A 21,646-nucleotide genomic window follows, 5' to 3' on the forward strand; every position below is an offset into this window, starting at 1 on the left:
TTTTTATGACGTGCATCAGGTGTGGAGATGCAGCGTGATTTTCACGTTCTTTTGCATGCTGCATCTGACATCACTGTCCAGATATAAGAGACTCTGTGTTCTTTGCCTGGGCAGGAAAGTTAGTCGACGATAGGCAGTAAGTCTGAGCAGTGCAGCATTGTAGAATTAGCAGAAGACAGCGATCCAAGCAAGTGAGCAGAGAGCAGTACATTTACCAGAATTGTGTTACCTTATAAATGTTTTGCAAATATTTGTGTGTGTATAAATATATATATTAGGGATGCACTGATATATAGGTGGCCGAAACATATCGGCTGAAAACAGCATTATCGGCAAAATGTCGAAATAAAAAAAAAATTGTCTGAAAATAATCGTCCGCAGGGGCCCTGCTGCTTACCTGTCCGTTGCTCGCACATGACTCTGCTACGTTCCTGCTTCCCTCGGGGAGGGGATGGAGAAGAGAAGCTCGTACAGAGAGCAAACTTTTGTCCAATTTGGGTGTGTTAACCACACCTTTATAAAAAGTAAGTAACACACCAAAATTGGACAAAAAATCTATAACAATATTAATATATATATGATTGTTAACAGCAATCACACTCCTATCATACCAAGTCAGCCAGTACATGCTGAAATCTGGGTATGCCTGGGAATGATAGGAGTGATTATATATTATATATATATATTAATATTGTTATTAATTTTTTTTGTTCAATTTTGGCTTAAACGTAAAGCGTAAGTAACACACCAAAATTGGACAAAAAAATTAAATAACAATTTATGATTATTATTAGTAATCACACTCCTATAATGCCAAGTCAGCCAGTATATGCTGGAATCTGGGTATCCATGGGCATGATAGGAGTGTGATCATATATATATATTATTAAAGGTGTGATTATTTTTATGTTATTTTATTGTTAAAGGTGGGGGGGGGTCAGTTTCAGCCAAGTGAATCCTGAATGTTCAGTACATATATATACATAGATCACAGATTTTTCAAATGCAATGTTTCTATGTTTCTCTATGGTTTTTAAGGCATATTTTGAAGGAATCTGAAAGGCAGATTCTGGTTTAGTGAGATGGTGAAATAGTTGTGCTGGTTTCACCTTTCCTTAAGTTCTTTATTTTTTATGGCACTTTCTGTTTTTAGAAATTTATTTTCATCTGGTTTATTTTAGAATGAACGAGCCTGGGTGCTGCCGTTTCTTGTGCGCACACCTTGTGCTTGATTATGGCCTTTTTCCAGAAAGAATTAGGAAGGCGTTAGTTACACATATATAAAAGGAGAAGGCGTGAGTGATTTACATTTTCTGCATTGCTCTGTGCTTTAGCATCTGTGTATCCCACTGATCTGTTGTATAATTCAGTTTGATTTACAGTCTGTACTATCAGACACAGGTGCCTGTGGAATGTAAAACTGTTTTGACTATGCACACACTACCTAATCCTTATAACCCCTAGCACTTTCTCAGATAGTTCTAAATAAAAGTACGATATCACAGGCTTACCCTTGTGCCAATCCATTGAATTCATGATAGTTAAGCCCTGTTTTTTATAAAATGATTAAACATCATAAGGATTGAGGGCTTCGTTTTAAGAAATATCAAAAAACTTTTACATCTATTTACTAAAAAGTCACGTGCCCGGTAGCCAGTAGTTAATGTGATTCACCAGCCCCGACAAAGTAACTTGTATAATTGCTAATACAAGTTGTTTGTTAGTACATGTGATTGTATGTAACTTTAAATGATGCAAATTAAACATAGGTTTATTTACCTTTGGTACTGCCCTAGGCCTGACACAGTGAAGCACCCCCAGCCCCTCTGTGGCCACCATCCTCTCTATGGAGCACCAGGCTATATCGTTAAATCCTGGTGCTACATTTCTTTACAGACACCCACCACCTTTAAATGCAACCTATGGAGGCTATGATGACTAGTGTAAATGGGACAATTGAGGAGATCAAATATAACCGGCCCATTAAACAGCGGTGGGCGATCTACCACCAGTTTTGCAGCAAGGGACTGCCACCCCCCTGGACCTGTTGCATAGAGCATACAAAATTTCATGTCCTCACCTGAAACTTACAGAATTACATAAAATCTGAAGTCTCTCACCAACATAAAACAGTTCTGAAATAGAATTACAAAAGAAGATAGTAGATTATGAATTATCTTTATAATAAATATGTACGCACCTTTTTAGGTTCTGACACATTATTAATGTAGATTGAGTAAACACCGCTCTTGTTGAAGCCAGCATGATACAAATCCGCACAGTCTCTAAATGGCTTTTCTTCTTCTCTTTTTACATTCTTTAATGGAACTGCAAGAAAAAGCCCAAAACCTGGTTGATAAAAATTAAATTTAAAAAAACAGTTATGTAAAATATCTCCTTTTCTGAAGCATATAATACGTTTTAAAGTCAGTCTGAAATTATATTATATGAGTGCGTATATATTTCTTGTCCCAGGGTATCACTCTAGCACCAAAAAATATCATTCATTTAATTTTGCAATTCCTCCCTATTTATTTATGTGCCATACATTATATGCCTAGCAGTGCATTTTTTATGTATATAACCGTGATTTATTTGTTTTTTTCCATTTACTGACACCCCATTTACTACTATGAACTCTCACCTTAAGGAAATTATACTAGCAAACAACGTCGTTATCTAACAATGAAAGGAAATGTTTGTGTCATAAACGGTAATGTTTACCCTGCAAAAGATAACACCAATTTAATTCCTATTCCTATTATGATGTTCTAATGGGATCAGGGGAGGGCTGGCAACTTTTAGCCCTGGGGCAATCAAAAACAACCCGGTATTTAGTAGCCCAAAACATAATGTAAATTAATACAATGCTGTCCGAAACAAATCGAACAGGAATGTATAGGAATAGCACTTAGGGCGCTGAATTAGTTTTTCTTTAACAGGAATGGGCCTGCGATTTATAAAATAAGATCAAATAAGGTAACAAGGATAATTACAATAAATATTTAAAACGTAATGGTTAATGGATCTCTGAATTGAGTCACTACTCTCAATTCCAATTTGATTTAAAAATGTTGCATCTCACAGGCTGCTGTTTTACAATAAACTAATCAATGAAATCAAAATTTTAGATTTGCAGGGCTCTGCTTAATAGTTTGGATCCAATGCCAGATATAAATCCATCACAAATAATTAAACTGTATTCCTCGCACATTGAAAAACAGGGATATACCTGATTTCAGTTAATGAATCTGGGCAAGTTCATCTCAATTTTTTGAGGATTGAGGATAGCCATATGCCCTATCCCATATACGTTTAAATTTAGTGTGTTAACCTCTACAACCTATGCTGGGAAGCTGTTCCACTTACCTACCACACTATAGGAAGAGCGTTATTCAATTACAAGTTTACAGTTTATTTTAGCTAATGGTCTGGGCTGTCCAGTAGTGGCCTCCATCTGTTTAGTCAATTAAAGTACAGCAGATGACAATACGCAGCCCTCTGACCACAAGCCAGGACATAACAAAGAAGAAGTTCTGGTTAATTTCAGCTTTAAAAGGACCTTAAAAAAAAGTTGTTTCAGCAAAAGACAGACATTTCCAAACCTAATAGAGAATGTTGGATAAACGCATTGTTTGCAATAAACACAGCCTGTTGGCCAGAGATGCATTTTATTAATGGTACCGGCAGCATCAATAAAATTCAATAAAACAGACAATGTAGAGACTTCTTGAACTCTAGGGGTTTTTTTTTTTCTTAACGGTGCTGCAATAATTCTTGAAATTGTTCTACTATTCAGATTTTTCAGAAACTTGGAAGCAACAAATTTAACCGATTTCTATAACAAAAAATAAAATTTCCCATTTCATCTGCTACATGTAGTAGATGTTCTAAGAGATCCAAAAGAAATGCATGCAGAGAACAGCATTGTTCGTGCTTTCTAATCATAACTGAAATTTTTGTAGTCATTTAGAATTTGTCAACACGATAACAGAATGGACCATTTATCATGTTTGGAAAATAGCATTTACCTTTCCAGATTTGATCAACATGGCACAATATTCACTAAGAAGTTGGGTGATCACTTGAGTTCAGGGTTAATTACAGGCAACCTTGCATGTCCTCACATGCTAACACATTGCATTTTATTTATGGAGTACCTGCATGTTGTGTGACGTTAACCCTCATAAAATACCATGGATATTCACTAACAAACAAGTTGTTCCATGTGACTTTAAATTTTGCATGTGAGGCTATGCCAGTTGGCTGAAACTTGCAAATATAAAAAAAAAAAAAATCCTCCTAGAACATATATACATTGGAAAAAAAATAGTGGTCCCCAGGACTTGTATGTGCCCCACTGACTTTAATGGGGCCCATATACTGAATTGGGGCCAATAATGCCCATGATTGTATGTATACACTCCTGCATGACCAGCATCTCTTTTAAAAAGATACTGCTATTGAGTGCAGATATGATGATTTTCAGGTCTTTTTTTGAATTCTAGATGTTTTTTAAATTTTATTTTGTTTGATGGCCCTTTTCCCTGTAGATGACTCAAGGACATTGCTCATCATCTCGTAAAAAGGTAAGTTAACCTTTTTTTACTTTTTTCACATAGATGCACCAGAGGTTTTTCCATTACTTTTAACCTCCCACCCCACCACACATGGGATGGGGGATTGACGTATGGAATCAGGGATATCACAGAGATTAATCCTCCCTCCCATCCAACTGAGCAGGAAATATAGGGCCTATATCTCCCTGAGGTGTATTTTATTACGCTTGACATGCTGCACACATAGTAGTGAAAAAGGGGGCAATCGTCAAATGTGCTTTGTTAATAGGCGACCTAGGATTTTTTATGTATTCTTAAAATTTCATTAAGGAAGAGGGGAAAGTGAAAGTTCCAACTGGTTAACAAATCCATGAGCATCAACTTGACTAATACATGCCAGAAGAAGTTTTTGCAAGTGCAATATGCAAGTGAGTGAGTTTACGAGATGGACTTTTGTCCAACTTTTGCAAGTTTGCTACCACTTACACATTTTGCCAACGTGCATGCCTGGTTATTTTAGTGTGTAGACATGAATGTGTGAATTTGAGTCTCCATTATAACACTCAACAGACTTCCTAGAAGATTCTCTTGGGTGAATTTCAAGTTGTGATGGTCCAAGATGGTACTTCAAACATGTTAAAATGTGGCTTCAATTTTGAGGACTGTTACTTGGCCACACAATGAATAAGTTTGTTAATTTACATGCAAATGATACTATCAAGATAAGCATATCTAATTTATATACATTTTTTTCAGGCATTTAATATATACTGAGTTCATGAATTTTTTTCTTCTTTCAAATGACGTTCGATAACCATCGTTGCCCGGTAGCTCTGTAACACATCCTGGAAGAACGAGCTGTTTCTGAGAAGATGTGAGAAAGATGTGTGTCTGTCTACCAAAATGCATTCTAATTTTATAGCACATTAAAGTTACTGAAACCCCAGCTCATTTATCTTAGTACTATTCAGTAGTTGAATAGGAGGAATATACATTTCATGTTTTACGACACCAAACATCTGCTTTTTATTCCAAATTACCAAACGTGTCCTATCTTTTTTGAGGAATTCAATATATCTTTAAAATTTATTTGAAAGGGAAAACCAGGTGTCAAAAGATCCTTAAAGCAATCCAAATGTACTTACGGGCAAGATGTTTTACTTCCTTAAATTTCACCAACCTCATGTGGTCTTCATTTTTATCCTTTCCAGAAATTTTAGTTTTTGTAACTCAGCTCACAAAGAGATTATAATTATATCCAAACCTTATTAAGTTATGCATAAATATTTTTTAGTAAAAAAAATGTTTTTTTTTTAATACATTTTAACGAGGACGGGGAATTTTCAAGAAGCGCCTGATTTCACACAATTAATAAAAATACACTTAGACTTTATAGGATTGTTAAATTCTCTGTTTGTTCATGTAAGATTTTTTTATTCAGAACAGGCCTGAATATGGCTGCAGTCCACTAAAAGCTGTTGTCACGTGAATAAAAAGGCCAGCACTGATAGGTTGTTGCCATAGAAACTGAAATAAGCTTTTCAAAAATGTTTCCCGGTTGTTTTTATGTGAGTAAACAATAAAATGACACATTTTCCTATGTTTATTTGCTTAGCATACTAAAAGAAGCAATTCGTCTTTTGTGTAAGAGGATTAAGAGGATTAGTTTAGATGAAGAGAGCGTCGCTATCCTACTGTGATGGTTTTGTTTTTGGACCCTAGCACTGGTTGAGACAGCCAAGGCTTGAGTCTGGCTTGGGCGTGTAGTCTGGTTTGACTCAGCTCGTCATTTTATGTGAATGAACCTGGCAGGACCAAGCCAGACAAGACCTCGGCCATGCATCGGTGGTGACTGAGGGCCATCACACCCAGACTGTCTACGAACACTTAACCATTTAAAGTTGGGAACGGGAGAATAGTGAAAACAAGTGGAAAAAAAGTGAAAAATGTATTCTTGACTTTGTTCCGGCTTGAAACTACTCAAGCATGCCGCTTGTTTACTTCTATTTAATCCACATATATTGGTAATACCTGATGGATTATAACAATTCTCTTCCAGTTCTGCCCATAACGGCATACAACGTATGAGCTGGATGTGTAATGTGTGCCTATGAAGATATGTTTGGATGTGAAAATATGTTTGGAAATATCAGAAAACAGTAAAGCTTTATTTGACATCGGGTCTCCATCAGTTGACAGTAGTATAATATGTGAGCCATGGTTATTTCAAATGTTTAAATGCTGTTGGTGTTTTTGTTTTCTTCACCTCGTTAAAATTACAGATGTAATACCCTATAAAGATTTGTGGGGTGTTTCATCTCATTCGTGATTGCGTGGATCTATCGCAGCGACAGAACAAAATGAGCAATTTGCCTTTATCAAATGCAAGAGAATACACATGGAAATACTTTCAGGAGCATGCTGGATTTCTTCCTGGAACAAAGCATGTGAAAATATTGGCTACTTACATTTGCTGAGATATTGTGCTTAGTAGGTCACCCAAGAATATAAAAAAACACGATTTTTTGTGCTGTTCATTATGGCTTACATACTGTATGTAAAAGGTAAAAAAATCCATGCGTAGTATTCATTTTTTCTGAAAAAAAAATCTACTTATCTGACCCAGCCTGGGAGGGCTTCATTTGGGAGCTAGGACTTATTTTTATGATTTTGTTATGGGGTGCCTGATTTGTACACTTCAGTATTCCTGAGCTTCATTGCCCTAGAGGACCACTCTTATCCTTAAAAGTGACTTATTATTGCCGTCAACGATCAGGGTTTGTCACAATATATCTGTATATGATGTATATGTGTATATGTATATATATATATATATATATATATATATACATATATATATGTATATATATTGTATTTAAATGTAGACACCCACGAATAATATAAAAATGTATAAACCATAGTGTAGGACCCAGAAACCATGAATTCAGGATTTGGTATACATCCACGAACATGATTTTTAAATGAAAATTGAAATCTGCTTCAACAAATAATCACAACTCTCGGGGCATGTGCCTGTGGAGTTTAAGGGGTGCTCACCTCCTTCTTTTGAGCAGAGTTTGACCAGGTTGTGCACCGTGTCCATGAGCTCGAGCTGCTGCTTCTGCAGAATGCTGTTATTATTGGTGGCCCTGGTCAGCTGCTTCTCCAGCTCTTGGATTATGTAGCTTTGACGGGACACCAGGCTTTGTAGGGTTTCCTTTTCTGTTTTCAAAGCATTTAGTTCATCCTTGTGTCTCTCTTCCATTTCTATAATTTTGTTCTCCAATAGGCTAAATAAAAGAAAAACAAAAACATCTTCAAATATTTTCTTGAGAACAGTTCACTAATTCCCAAAATAGTGTAATTATAGTAAAAAAAATTAGCATATGTGAAAACACTATCATATTTCCTGTAATTTTACTGGATTCTCACTGTGTTTGAAATGTTTTCTTCCTACTATACAACAAACTATATAAAAAAAAGCATCATCATGGAATCATTGTATGTCTTCTTTAATCTAGGAGTAAACCCAATGAAGGTTGATCAGATAATACAATTTTAAAAAGAAAGCAAAATTTGGAAACATTATCGCAGATTAGGTCTCTTTCTCTATTAGAGACCAAATTACTGACATACACCTAATTTTATATAAAAGTAGATAAGAAAGATTTACATATAACCAGTTTTATAAAACACAAAGCAATATTTAAGTGCTCGCCATGGTTACAAGCGATTCAGTCCGATACTGTTCATTTAACGAGGTTGGGACAAAGAAAATTCAGATTTGAAACATATTGATGCGTCATGTGTCTTCCGTAAATGTATTAAAATTCCTTCCTTACAGCATGTTTCTTTGTTTACTTTTTGACCAATTTAAATTTTTTGGAAGTTTGGTTTAAATGTGAGAATCTATTTTACTTCAGGAAGTTATGATTTGAGAGAAAAAAAACCCCCACGACAATAGTATAACAAATAGCTTCCTTTACTTAAGTCTCCTCGATCCTCCTCACCCCATTCTTAGAAAGGCCTGAATTTACTTTGACTAAAGGGGAGAAGTGACATTAAAAGGGAATAATAATTTATTGGAGGGATAACCGTCCAGATCCTGAGAACAGGAATTTAAGATGGATTCCTCCTCTGTACATACACAAGGTATTTCTCTAATACACAGATATTGTATTTTAGTCTGCAAACACCATTATTTAGCGTACTGAACTATAAAACAAAGGGTTTGGAAATGTTAGAGGAATTAATATTGTTAGAAAACAGTGATATAAGATAGCATCGTAAGCAATGACTGTATGCATTTTCTCCCCGTTATGTGATAAAAACATGTATTGTCCCAAGACTGTAAAATATTCCTGTTCCAGACAAATAAATTCTGGAGGGAATTCATGATTTAAATCCATGTTAAAAAAAAATGAAACTGCTTTATATCTCTTAACACTAGTGTGTATATATATATATATAATATATAAATTGTGTTTATACATGTTTATTGGAATCAAAACTAGATTTTCGTCAACATAACTTTTATCTTAATTCTTGCATTGGGAACTCTGTTTCTCCTCCTCAAACGGAACTTAAGATACGTTTTTTAAAGGTACCCTGGAGTTTCCTGAACGTACTTAAAAAAAAAAACGTAACTATCTTCTCAACATTATAACATTCGTCACCATCAGGTGAATGCCGCTAAATACTAATTAAGTTGAAGTATAGGAATAATTAAATTATGATTGCTAGCCCTACACACGTTTTGAGTTTTCATTTTCGGAATTCCATAGGCAATCCTTATTACTAGTGATGTAATCACATAACTTTTTTATTGGAGTTTAAGAGGATTAAATTCTCTAGTAAAAGGAAAACAGTGGAAATTAATATAAATCAGTAGTTCGTGGATTAATAGAAAATAGATTATTTTAAAAAAAAATAGATTAATAAGAAAAAATTAATTCTTAACCGACAACTGATGTGCCAAAATAACCAAACCTCCATATTAGTGAATCATTTGAATGCTGAAATTACCTCAAATCCTTCGTTTGAAGGAACTGCATATTTTTTCTCATTATTCTTATCTGACCTAATGACTGCAGCTATTTGATGAGGTATTTATAAAATCTAGCACATTCAAGGTGAAAAGATTTGAATAATGCCAAAGGCCTTCAGTGAATACAGACTACAGCATTTTCAACCAGTTATCTTTATAATGTATTTATTATGCATAATGGATTTTTTAGTAATTTAGAAATAAAATGTTGGAAACATTTTCAAGTGAAATAACAACAAATGATGTCACCATCAGTAAGACTATTAAGGGAAACAATTAACTAAAAATAATGTATGTACATGCAATAAGATTAGGGCAGCTACATTTAGGTTATTCTGGACAAAGTATATGTTTAAACCAAAATGCACCATGGTATACTTCCCTAAAAAGAGTCAAAAGAGGCATTTTTGTTATTATGTGTTATTGCTGGGTACATACAATTTATTTACATAAGGCGTGTAGAATAACTAATCTATTAGTATGATTACAATTTCATTTATGAACAAATGTCAGCTGTTTCCATACACATGTTGTGATGCATTCATACTCAGAAAACAGTCTGAGATCCTATTAAAGGGGGGCATCAGGGGAACAAAAAGGGACAGAGGGATTTGGGTCAGAAAGGGAGAACGTCCATCAGGTAGAGAAGCAAACATGCAGGCAAATATCAGTCCTTGCCTAAAGCCTCAACATTCTATTAATGCCAAGGGAATAATTAATTGCAGCCTCACCCACTCATATACACCTTCTGCATGTTTATGAACATTCTTAAACCTCTTACTTAAAAATGCAAGTTAGGTTTTGTAATATCCTTTATTACCTACATACTGTATATCTGCTGAGTTGCCCCATTGTCCCATGTTTGGGGGCAGTGGGGATCATTGTCCTGTTAAGAAGATCAGAGGATCTACCTTGACAGGCCCTCAGAGCTGTGAAATCGATTGAGGAGTATGCTTCTGTAGCACCTCGATCATAGTTTCGCAACGAACTGAAGCTGTGTGATGAGAAATGACATCATATATAGATGTTCTTCTTCAGTATGTTGTGAGTAGGTAAATGCCTCTTCCTGCCAGCAACCTCGTCTTTACCCAGACCCTGGCCATCTTTAACCACGCTCACCAGCATCTGACCAACTTCTAACAAAGCTGTTCCTATTTGGGCAACAACTCATCCTGTTGCCATTGTATCCATCCCAGAGTCCCGAGTATCCACTTTTGAGAAGGTATACTGTGGGAGTGGGCATTATTGTCTAAATAGTGCTACTGCAGTTTTTGAACACCCTTACAGTAGGAATTTTATATGTTTTCTTATAATATTATATGACGGATACTCTGCTAAAATGTATTTAGTGGGTAGTGTAACTCTTTAAATACACCCTATTCTGCCTGGAGGCACTGCATCATTATATCACCAAATTCTCAAGTCCGCAGTGGCTCAGGACTACCTGTTAGCACTAATATAGTGGTAACCAAGATAAAGACTAACCCTCGAGGGGGTTACATATATATATATATATATATATATATATATATATATATATATATATTGCATACACTTAACACTCCTTAAGATAGTTTAACTCTTTATTGTTTATTATCTTTAATAGCTAATCTAATTTAAAAAAAAATACCTTCATTTTCTAAACTGATCAGGACCAGATCAGGACTTTCCACAACCAAAACACACCATAAAACAGAAGAACAATCCTGAAAACTCATTAGGTTAGGATTTATTCCCTGTGTCATATGTCTGATTTCCAGAAAAGATTAAACATTTTACGCTACTCATCTCGATTTAGTGGATGTCCCAAACTGAGCGTGTCGGATGGAAGTGTTTCCTGTTACAGAAGTATAATGATTTTAACACACACGCCTCCCTACGCAACACAACACTTGGCGATAACTTAAAATATATTAACAGGCTTCAAGGTGCATTGTGAATAAAACGCTTAAACATTGTTTCACGCTGAAACATTGTTTGCTTTCGTAATCTGTGTAAAAGGAAACATGTTTTTTGGACATTACATGGAAATGTTAACCGCAGAAAGTGTGTTTTAATGCTTTACACATATCTTTGAAAGGTGGCGGCTACAAGAATAAAAGAAAAAGAATATATCAGTAATTATGAAGGTAAGTTATTACATTTCCAGAATAACATAAAAATAAATAAATAAAAAAATTATGAAAATTATGAAAAATAATACCGATATATATATATATATATATATATATATATATATAGCGCTTCAAGAATTTCAATCACATGAGATGTACAAATACAGTACACAGAAGGACACAATAAGGATATGAGGAATTTATTAGTATAAATAAGTACTGCTTTACCATACAGAGAAAAACTGTATAAAATTATCTAAAATGTGTTTTTTCTTCTTCTAATCTTACAGTATATATATATATATAAAATAATAATGATCGTTTTTACTTAATCTATTTTTTTTTTCCGTTTCAAAAGTTCAATCTATTTTTATAATTGGCTAAAAAAAAAAAAAATACATCAGTGGCCGGATGACTTGATTTCATATAGAAGCTCATTATTTCTTCATAGCACTATTTAATTAGCATACAGAGAGTGACAAGTCCTAAATAGACAAGCTGAAAGACGCGGTGACGACTTGCATGTTCAGCAACACTGGATTTATATCTTTGATCTCTGTCTGTTACTCTCAGTCTGGGGACATGAGGTTTAAACAAAGGACCTAGTGTGCTGGGCTGTCAGCTCTTTTGTTCTTTTACTTTTCCGTGATTACATGTTGGACATGCTTGGTCTCATTACTATTTCAGTGATGGGAAAGTAGTAGAAATCTGGTGAAATTATAGATTTCGGGGGAAAAAAGAAAGATTTAATGCATACTTTGAGCATGCTTATCATTATGCAAAACCAAGTCTACAAAGGTAAATTATTGGGAAAATGTTAAAAGCGCTACGAATAAGTTAAAATATCTAACTAGTGAGGTGCAGGTGTTCTACATGGACTTCAAAGTATTTTACGTAAAGCTTATCAGTACTTCTGTCTCATTTTCCTTCGCCCATGCCATGCGTTGTACTTAATTATGCAGCCCACACATGTGCCCAGGCCTGAACTGGCTATCGAACACATGTGGCACATTCCCTGGCGCCCATTGACCATCTCCCACCTACCATTATATCCGCTCATGGGGCTGATACAGTCTCTTAGAGGGCGGTTGGATACAAGCAGCGACACACTACAGAAGCGTGATATAAAAGTATGGCCGCATGCATGACGCTGGCCTTAAGATATTCATCTTTAGTATATTCCTGCAAGTGCTGCAATGCTTCCATTGAAACCAATGGGAATACCCACAATCAGTCGCATGTAAGTCAGCTGAATGCGGAAAAATGAACGCATGCACAGATCTGTATGCAGTAAAAAGCATTACCGCATAGGCCAAATGGACTACGTTTTGAGGTTCAAGAGTGGTTGCCTTACTGTCTGTCCATTGAGAAGGTGATCCTTACCCAGAAAAGACAGAAGTTTTCCATGAAGAAACCACTTTATCACTCGCAATGTGCTTTTTTTTTTAGCTACTTCGAATTCTGCCATTAGGGGAAAAAATTCCTTCTTCCTTCTTGACTCCAAGAGGCAATCTGATTTCTCCTTGGATCAAGAAGCTCTAAAATATTAATATTATTCTATTTTGTTTAATGTAAAAGGTACGTCGCATGAAGCCATAGACACAGTAAGAACATGCGAAGAGATGTAAATGGTAAAGAGCAGAGGACAAGCAATTCCGAAATAAAATATGTTTCACATTAGTCTCATATATTTAAAACAAATAGAAGAGAGGGTGGATGGTTCAAGCCGTTATTATCTATTATCCATATCTATGTTACTTCTCAAAACTACCCTGTCATATCAAGATTCACTGTTTTCTCTTGAGAAATAAATTAAGAACACATTATTCCCTGCATTATGGCACAGAACAAAATCAGCCCATCAATATTTTATTGTATTAATCCGATTCTGTCTCCCCATTTGTCAGCAGGCTACACAGTTTGAAATCCTGAACTCGCTTTTGGGATTATAGAGTCTGGGTTCTCAACGTGTTTGATGGAGTCCTATGGACAAATTCCAAATTAAACATTACATACCCAAGCATAATAAAAATTGACTTTTTTCCACCATACACATTTTAGATACCTATTTTTGTGTTAAAATTAGGAGTCCTTAATTAACATCATGTGAAATTATTTTTAAAGGCATTTCAGGAACACACATATATATAAATATGTAAATCAATTCACATTTACATTGAACACACAAAAAAACATTTACATGGACAAAAATATACATTACCTGTTTTTCTCATGAATTTTTATTATTTCATGTGTTTGCTGAACTAATTGTTTTTCCAGTTTGTATGTAGACAGAGAATTTTCAAGCAGCTGAATTTCTAGTCGAGATGTCTGATTTAAAACCTAAAAATAAGTAAATATATGGTTTCTAAGGTAATCCGAGTCATTCCGAAAGTTTAAATAGTTGCGAAACATAATTAATAGTTATTTTAATAACACAAATAGATATCATGAAAAAACATATTTCAGTCATAAATGTTAGCCTATATATATATATATATATATATATATATATATATATATATATATATATATATATATATATATATATAATTACATGGTGTTCTAACCAAAAGCACTACAGTGATTTCCTATTGGCTCGTTGACACCTATAACTTTGACAGCCATTTTGAATTTACCTTCGGTAGATACATTGCTTGACTGCTTGCGGTAGCGCACAGAAAAATCATAAAAGCTTTTGGGATTTCGGGAGCTTTTAACTACAAGATCAGCTCCTGTTCAAATGTAAAATATCAAGAATTCGACTTGAACCATGACTGTTAAACTTAAAATAAACTGAAGAGCCATGTTTTAGCTGGAATCTAAGAATTATATTTGGCTTAGCATCTTTGCACCGTTTCCTACCGTATTGTTTTATAAACAGTCCAAATAGTAGTTTTGTCTTATTTCATTTGGAAAAAAAATAGTAGGTTTAATGTACGCCATTTGGACAAAACCTTTTACATTTCAGTGGTTTGTTTCTAAATGTTTGAATCCTTTTGGGAATGTTATAATACAAATGGAAAATATGCAGAAAGAGAATAATACACACAGACCTAAATACGAAAAAGTAAGGAATAAACTGAGAGAGTTAATAAGCAACAATAAATTAGGGAAATAGATCTGAAGCAAAGGCCCCAACCTGTTTCTAGTGAGTTTAGTTTACAGTATGACATTGCATCTTACAGAAAATTAATAATGTTACTTTTTAATAGGTTTTTAATAGGTTTAAATTGTTTCATCTCTTTATAAATATCGCATACTTTATATTTGTACAATAATTTAGGTCTCTACAAGCTGTATTACTGACATGCTTGAATGTTTCACCATAGAATCTGAGTGGAAGAAACTTTTGTTAGATATTGTAGAATGTTTCGGGGGTTCCTGGGGTGCTCTTGACATTAGTTTAAACAAGGGGATTTACATTTTAGCTGCTATTCCTTCTTTGAAAAAAGAATATGAACTACATATACGTTCATACCGTTTAAGTGGCCTGGGGTTTGCAGGATGGTCCTGATTTCAGGCATAGATGCCCCGCATAGATGCCCTGCTGTCCTGCTTTGTAGGGAACAGAGGATTTCTCCCTCTGGCCCAGGAAGCTCAAAGACAATGGAGGTCTGGGCTGTTGCAGTACAGTCCTCCATCTCAGCTAGTACGTGGCCACCTTGTGATTGCGGTGAGGTTACTCTACAGTTATCGTGAGCAGGTCATCCCGCTGTCCACCACGCACCCTCATGGGCCAGCCACGCCCTTCTATATCTGATCACACCAACTTGAGACAGAGGTGTTGTGTTATGTATTTCACTTGTAATAATAAGATAAATACCAATTATTTCAACTGTAGAGGGCAAAATAAAGATTTAGCCTAATTGCCCAAGAAAGAAAAAAAATCCCTAACAATAGTATTTTATGATGCACCCTTAAAAAAGGGCTTTTGTATGTGAAAAAAGAGACTCTGGCAAAAAAAAAAATTAAAAATGGTTTTATAACCATAGCATCTAAACGGCCGCTGGGTGCTGATGCCGCCGGCCGGCGCTACTTTAATACTTTTTTTTGTTTTAATTTATTTTTGGCAAGCCGGATCGGCTATTAAATGGAAAAAAAAAATAGTATTAAAGCAGCGCTGGTCGGCGGCATCAGCACCCAGCGGCCGTATGCGATGGCCGCCAAGTGATGGGAGCAGCGTGAGGAGTGAAAGCTCCGCCCCCTCGCACTCACCTTTCACCCCCACGCTGCTCCCATCACTCTGCGGCCATCAGATTGTTGGAAATCTAAACGGCCGCTGGGTGCTGATGCTGCCGGCCGGCGCTACTTTAATCCTTTATTTATTTATTTATTTTTAATATGGCAAGCCGATCCGGCATATTAAATAAATAAAAAAAGGATTAAAGTAGCTCCGGCCGGTGGCATCAGCACCCAGCGGCCGTTTAGATAAGTTTTCCAGCAGTCTGATGGCCGCATAGTGATGGGAGCAGCGTGAGGGGTGAAAGGTGAGTGCGAGGGGGCGGAGCCACTTCACTTGACTTGCCCCCCAGGCCTTAGGCTGCCAGCCCTCCCCTGATAGCAACCGATTCACTATGCCTACTTAATGGAATATTTCATTAACATGGTGATAACACCAATTTTTGGTCCAGAAGAGGTTTCTCATTGGGATCATGTAGAACAATTATATAGGTTATATATATATATATATATATATATATATATATATATATATTCCATTTTCCTACACCATGCTTATGCTATGTGGTAACATTGCTCTTAGCATCAATTAGTTAATAAGGTGTCAGATTCTTTTAATGTTGTTCTGGTAGATCATTCGAATAACTCTGCGGCCGTCTGTGCATTAAAGATTGTTTGTCTTCAATTTGGAGTAGTAAAAATGTCACAGGTGCAGTTATTTTTAAGTTCTGGTAGTATTTCTAGGAAAATAAACAGCGTAAGGAACACACTACATGGGAAATTAAAATCCCAGATCAAAGCCGTATTAATAGACTAAACTCATTTATTTAGACTGACATATATTACCCACAGCTATTAGCTATGCTGTTTATTTGAACTTATATGTTGTTTAGTTTACTGTGTGACCTTAACCTATAAATGAATGGGACATTCAATATATTCATGAAGTATCATCAAACACTAAAACAAGGAACATTCTATTCCATGCTTGGTGTTGACTTTCCACGTCTCAATACATTAACGTGTTTTACATCTGCTGTTGGAGGACTTACGTATGTATGTGTCAACATGTTACTAACAGACACTGAACTTTCAAAGGAAGGAGGTTGTGAGTGACGTTTATCAAACAATGTGTTACTAAAATGTCCCATGAGCATTTCATTCCTTCTGTGTTTTCTGGGGTTTTTCGCACAGGACTTTTTTGGGGTTTTTTTGTAAAAAAAAAAATATATATATATATATATATATATATATATATATATATAAATATAATAAAAAATATATTGTTAACAATTGGATCTCATATGATCCAGTGATACATGTCATCCAATAGCAGTCAATTATGTGTATGATGTTTTGCATTAATACATGCATTTTAAGCGCATTAAAGTAACCCAGTCTTTGTACCTGTGTTTCGACATCTGTGAGTTTTCTTGTTTGCTCTGCGGTTTGGCTCAACAGGTTGGTCCCGATCTCCAACATGGTTGCTGTATGGTTCTGGACTGCATTCTGTTGCATCTGAGCCATCTCAGCCTTCATGTTATCCAAAATGTAATTTTCCAGCTATAAAAAAAACAAAAAACATATACAATACAATCATAAGAGATACCGATAAGAGACGGATGCATATAATGTAATAAACAATGAATATTTTGGATAACGGATTTTAATTTCAATTTAAGTTTCTATAAAAGTAATTTAAAGAAAAAATTTGAAGGAGCTAACACCGAACAAAGAAATGCAGGAGTAAATCAAGAAATGCTTCAGATTTCCAGTCTAAAACCGGATTGCTATTTTTTCCCATTATACCCTAGCAAGGGACTGTTTTGTACCCCAAACTGTACTGTTTTTGGCAAACCGTAACATTTGGCTTGGTGTCATATAGGGTTTGCTGTCAAGCAAGAGCCTAAGAGGTTCTTCTTAAATACGGCATTTATTCTGGATACCTCATGTTGACCACTAATTACATGCCTTGGGATTTTGACAAATGACAATAAGGTCATCTTGAAAAAAAGGAGCTAAATGGATTAAGAGTGCAGGAAACCGCTAATTTGTTAAGTGTTTGGAAGCGAGGGAAGGATAATTTAACATTTTTTTTTCCTGGAGAAAGCTAAACTTTTCTCAGTGTGAATGATTAATACATCTAACGGAGTCAAATGCATCATTTGATTGCTTAGAATAGTTTGCAGTATATATGAATTCAGTAAAGTTTTAATCATTATTCAAATATTTGTAATCAGGCTGCTTTTTTTTTTCTTTACCTCCAGTTATTCAGAACAAAAAAGCAATTATGAGAAATAAAGCTTTGTATTCAAACCACCATAAATCAGGATTTGCCGTTCTGTCACAATTAGCTTTACAAAATAGATAATTATGGCAATTTTTTCAGACAGAACATAGGTGTTTTAACATGGTTTTTGACCTCCTTAAGGCTTTGAGTGCCAGGGTCAGGACAAATTAGGCGACAAAATGTGTCAGGCAAGTAAGGATTTCCTTTTTGTGGGTGAAAATGAACGCTGCAGGCAGCGGTCTGGTCAGACAGGCGTGGACATGGTCGTGCACCCTCATTTGGTGTAAGAGAGAATGAATGAGCATGAGAGTGTGAGTGAGGTGCATTACAAAAAATCTCATTTTCGAATGGAAAACTTTTAAAATTGGGGAACGGGCAACCGCCTATGGACATTTGTCAGCGATCATATTACTGTTAGGTTAGTTCTGTCAATGCATGGTTGTTGTTATCATAGTTGTATATAGTGGTAAACTTGATGTGGGATGCAGGTGAGGACTATCCCAGCCACATTCAGATATTTGGCCACAATAGGTATCATAACGCTTCTTCATAATTTCCCACACTACATTTTAGAAACACTTTGAGGTCTTCTTACCATCCCCACCATCACCAACCCTACTTTCCCAAAACATACAACTGTTGTGTATACAACACAGTACCTTTACATAAATAAAATCACTGTAAATGATCTCTTCAGTCTTTTTGAATTGTTTATCCACACTATGTAAACTGGAACATCTGTCCACAGTGAAAAGTGCCGTTCACATTAATGGTGCTGTAGTGTGTAGCTACGATACATAACTATAAACTGACTACAACAAATGTCCCCCCATTCTGTAACTCTCATTAGGCAATAGTACATCTAAAAGAAGAGATCTTCATATCTGTGTAATTCAATAAATCAAACACAACTGTTTCAATTTATGTTACCAACATTTTTTTTTATCAAATAATAAATCTGCATTTAACACCTCTTGAGCTGGAAAGTTTAGAATTTGTATGCTTACTGCTTCAAATATAATGATCTATTTTTAATAAAAATATGGCCCCAATTACCCAAGGGAGTTGACTATAGCTCTTGCCCAAGAAAGGCCTGGTTCTGGAAACTTTCCAAACCAAATGAAAAGCTTAGTGGGCACAGACCTTTTTTTACCATTCTTCTACACTTGAAGTCATGTCATGGTGTTCCACGTCATCTAAGAAGAAGTGGTGAGCGTTTTATGCCAGAGAATTATCTACCAGATAATTCCATTTTTCTCATTTGCAAGTTTCTTTGAGCAGGACCCGCTTTACCGTTGTGTTACGTCCTGTTCACCTATTATACAGGGCTGTGGAATATGAATCAACGTAAATTAGTAATAATGATAAAAAAAATGGTAAACCTTGGACTTGGTGGGTTGAGTTGCTTTGTCAACGTGATTAAATAAAAAGAAATATTTTAGCAGTGCAGATTATGTTTCTTCGCTAACGGATCAGCTTTCATTTTAACGTCCACAAGGCTATTATACAAGAAAAAGTAAAACCGACACTTAATGATTGTAAAAAGATCTGGCATGTATGTTCTTTCAAAGTTTATTTCTGTTAATCTGGTTTACAACTGTCTGCCAGCTATCGTAGGAATATATTCCATTTTATGATTGTGCCTGTTTTTACAAGGTTTTGTATTTCGACAATTATTGAATGGTGTCAACAGCATGTAGTATTTCACCGCTATAATTATAAAATACACTTATGACATTATTCTCAATTATCTGAAGCTTCTTTGTAGGTCTCATATGTCTTATTACACAGTGTGTAGTTATGGTGTTTGATGTTTAAAGAATCTGGTTTTCAGCCATTGCTAATAATGCATAGGAAGATTTTCAATAGCATGATTTTATTGATTAAAATATATAAAACTCAGTGATTATTAAAAATAAAATTGACCAAGGGGGCAAAGACGTGCAATGTCTTCAAGAACGGCTTTGTACTGGATCATTAAATATTTTGTCCACGCATTCTGCATATTATTATTATTTTATGCATTTTATATTTTATAGCTACAACATTTCACGCAGCACTAATTACAGTACATGCAATCAAACGATAGGACATTATGATACATTAGGTATGAAGGACCCATTTGAATTCAATGTAAAAAAATGATTGAACATGAGAAGTCTGCGTTTTTTTAAATACCATAAAAAATTTGAAGATTTCAAAGTAAAATTTTCACACTGTATTTTATACAGAGATACATTATTACACAGAAAAATAGACAATTTTTTTTTTCTGGCTGCCAATTGAAAGATTGGAGAACCCGTATCTTCATTATCATGGAAATTCGCAATGTATTTAATCTCCAAGCTGGGATTGGTCATGGGAAAAGCAAACAACAGTCCTGCAGATTGAAAGCGCTGTCCGAACTGAACTCGCAGAGCTTATTTAGAAGATTTAAACAGCACAAATTATTATAAAGGAAGGGAGTCTATAAATTGTTATGTCAAGTTTAAATAGATTATCACCTTATCTCAAAGAAAAGTAAAAAAGGATTGTCATGGTTAAACATGCATGGGATAGGCATAAGGCTATCCTGAATCAAAGACAAGACCAAGGACTGATGAAGATCTGAGTCTTTACATCATGAAAAAACGAGTAGATGGGCTGCAGGGTTCTTATCTGCCATCTACTTTCTACGATGTTTCAGTGCTATTACAACTCTATCCACATCAAAATGTTTTAAGAAATGATTATAATTTGGTTATATTGTATGCTATGGGCAACATATACCGTATTGGCTCGGATATAGGCCGCCCCCGTATATAGGCCGCACCCTAAAAGTTTGGTGCTTTTTTAAAGAAAAAGTTTTTTTCTTTAAAAAAGCACCAAAAAAACATGCTGCCACTCTGTCCCCCCCCGAGATACGCTACCACTGTCCTCCCTCCCCGAGATATGCTACCACTGTCCTCCCTCCCCGAGATATGCTACCACTGTCCTCCCTCCCCGAGATATGCTACCACTGTCCTCCCTCCCCGAGATACGCTACCACTGTCCTCCCTCCCCGAGATATGCTACCACTGTCCTTCTCTGCCCCCCCCTGACTTACCGGAGCAGACTCCCGGGTGTCTTGCGGGGCCGGCGGGGGACATCTACGCAATACGCGTATACAACTTCCGGTGCCGGCACATCCAGTGCCGGCACCGGAAGTTGTATTTCGTAGATGTTCCCCGCCGGCCCCGCAAGACACCCGGGAGTCTGCTCCGACAAGTCCGGGGGGGGCAGAGGTAAAACGCATCGTGCGGACGGTCCGCACGATGCGCTTAGACAACCTCCCGTGCCGGCAACCCCCCGTGGGAAGTGCTGGCAGGGGAGGCTGTCTGAGCGTATCGGGGAGTAGGATGCAGGTCCCCTGCACCGCTGCGGGGGATCTGTATCCTAACCCCGCTGCCTGCCCGGCGCCCGGGACTGCATGTCC

At 36.0% G+C, this 21,646-nt stretch overlaps 1 protein-coding gene across 1 annotated transcript in view; it reads right to left on the reverse strand.

The window, feature by feature from the left end:
- ANGPT1 (angiopoietin 1) overlaps nucleotides 1-21,646 on the reverse strand; it is a 123,173-nt gene that overhangs the window by 41,859 nt on the left and 59,668 nt on the right. The window contains exons 2-5 of the mRNA XM_053468436.1: nucleotides 17,310-17,465; nucleotides 13,942-14,063; nucleotides 7,617-7,849; nucleotides 2,201-2,328 (exon numbers count right to left, since the gene is read on the reverse strand). Of these exons, the coding sequence (XP_053324411.1) occupies nucleotides 2,201-2,328; nucleotides 7,617-7,849; nucleotides 13,942-14,063; nucleotides 17,310-17,465 (639 nt within the window). The remainder of the gene's footprint in view (nucleotides 1-2,200; nucleotides 2,329-7,616; nucleotides 7,850-13,941; nucleotides 14,064-17,309; nucleotides 17,466-21,646) is intronic.

The sequence above is a fragment of the Spea bombifrons genome, chromosome 5 (assembly GCF_027358695.1).
Source record: "Spea bombifrons isolate aSpeBom1 chromosome 5, aSpeBom1.2.pri, whole genome shotgun sequence".
Classification (NCBI taxonomy): Eukaryota; Metazoa; Chordata; class Amphibia; order Anura; family Pelobatidae; genus Spea; species Spea bombifrons.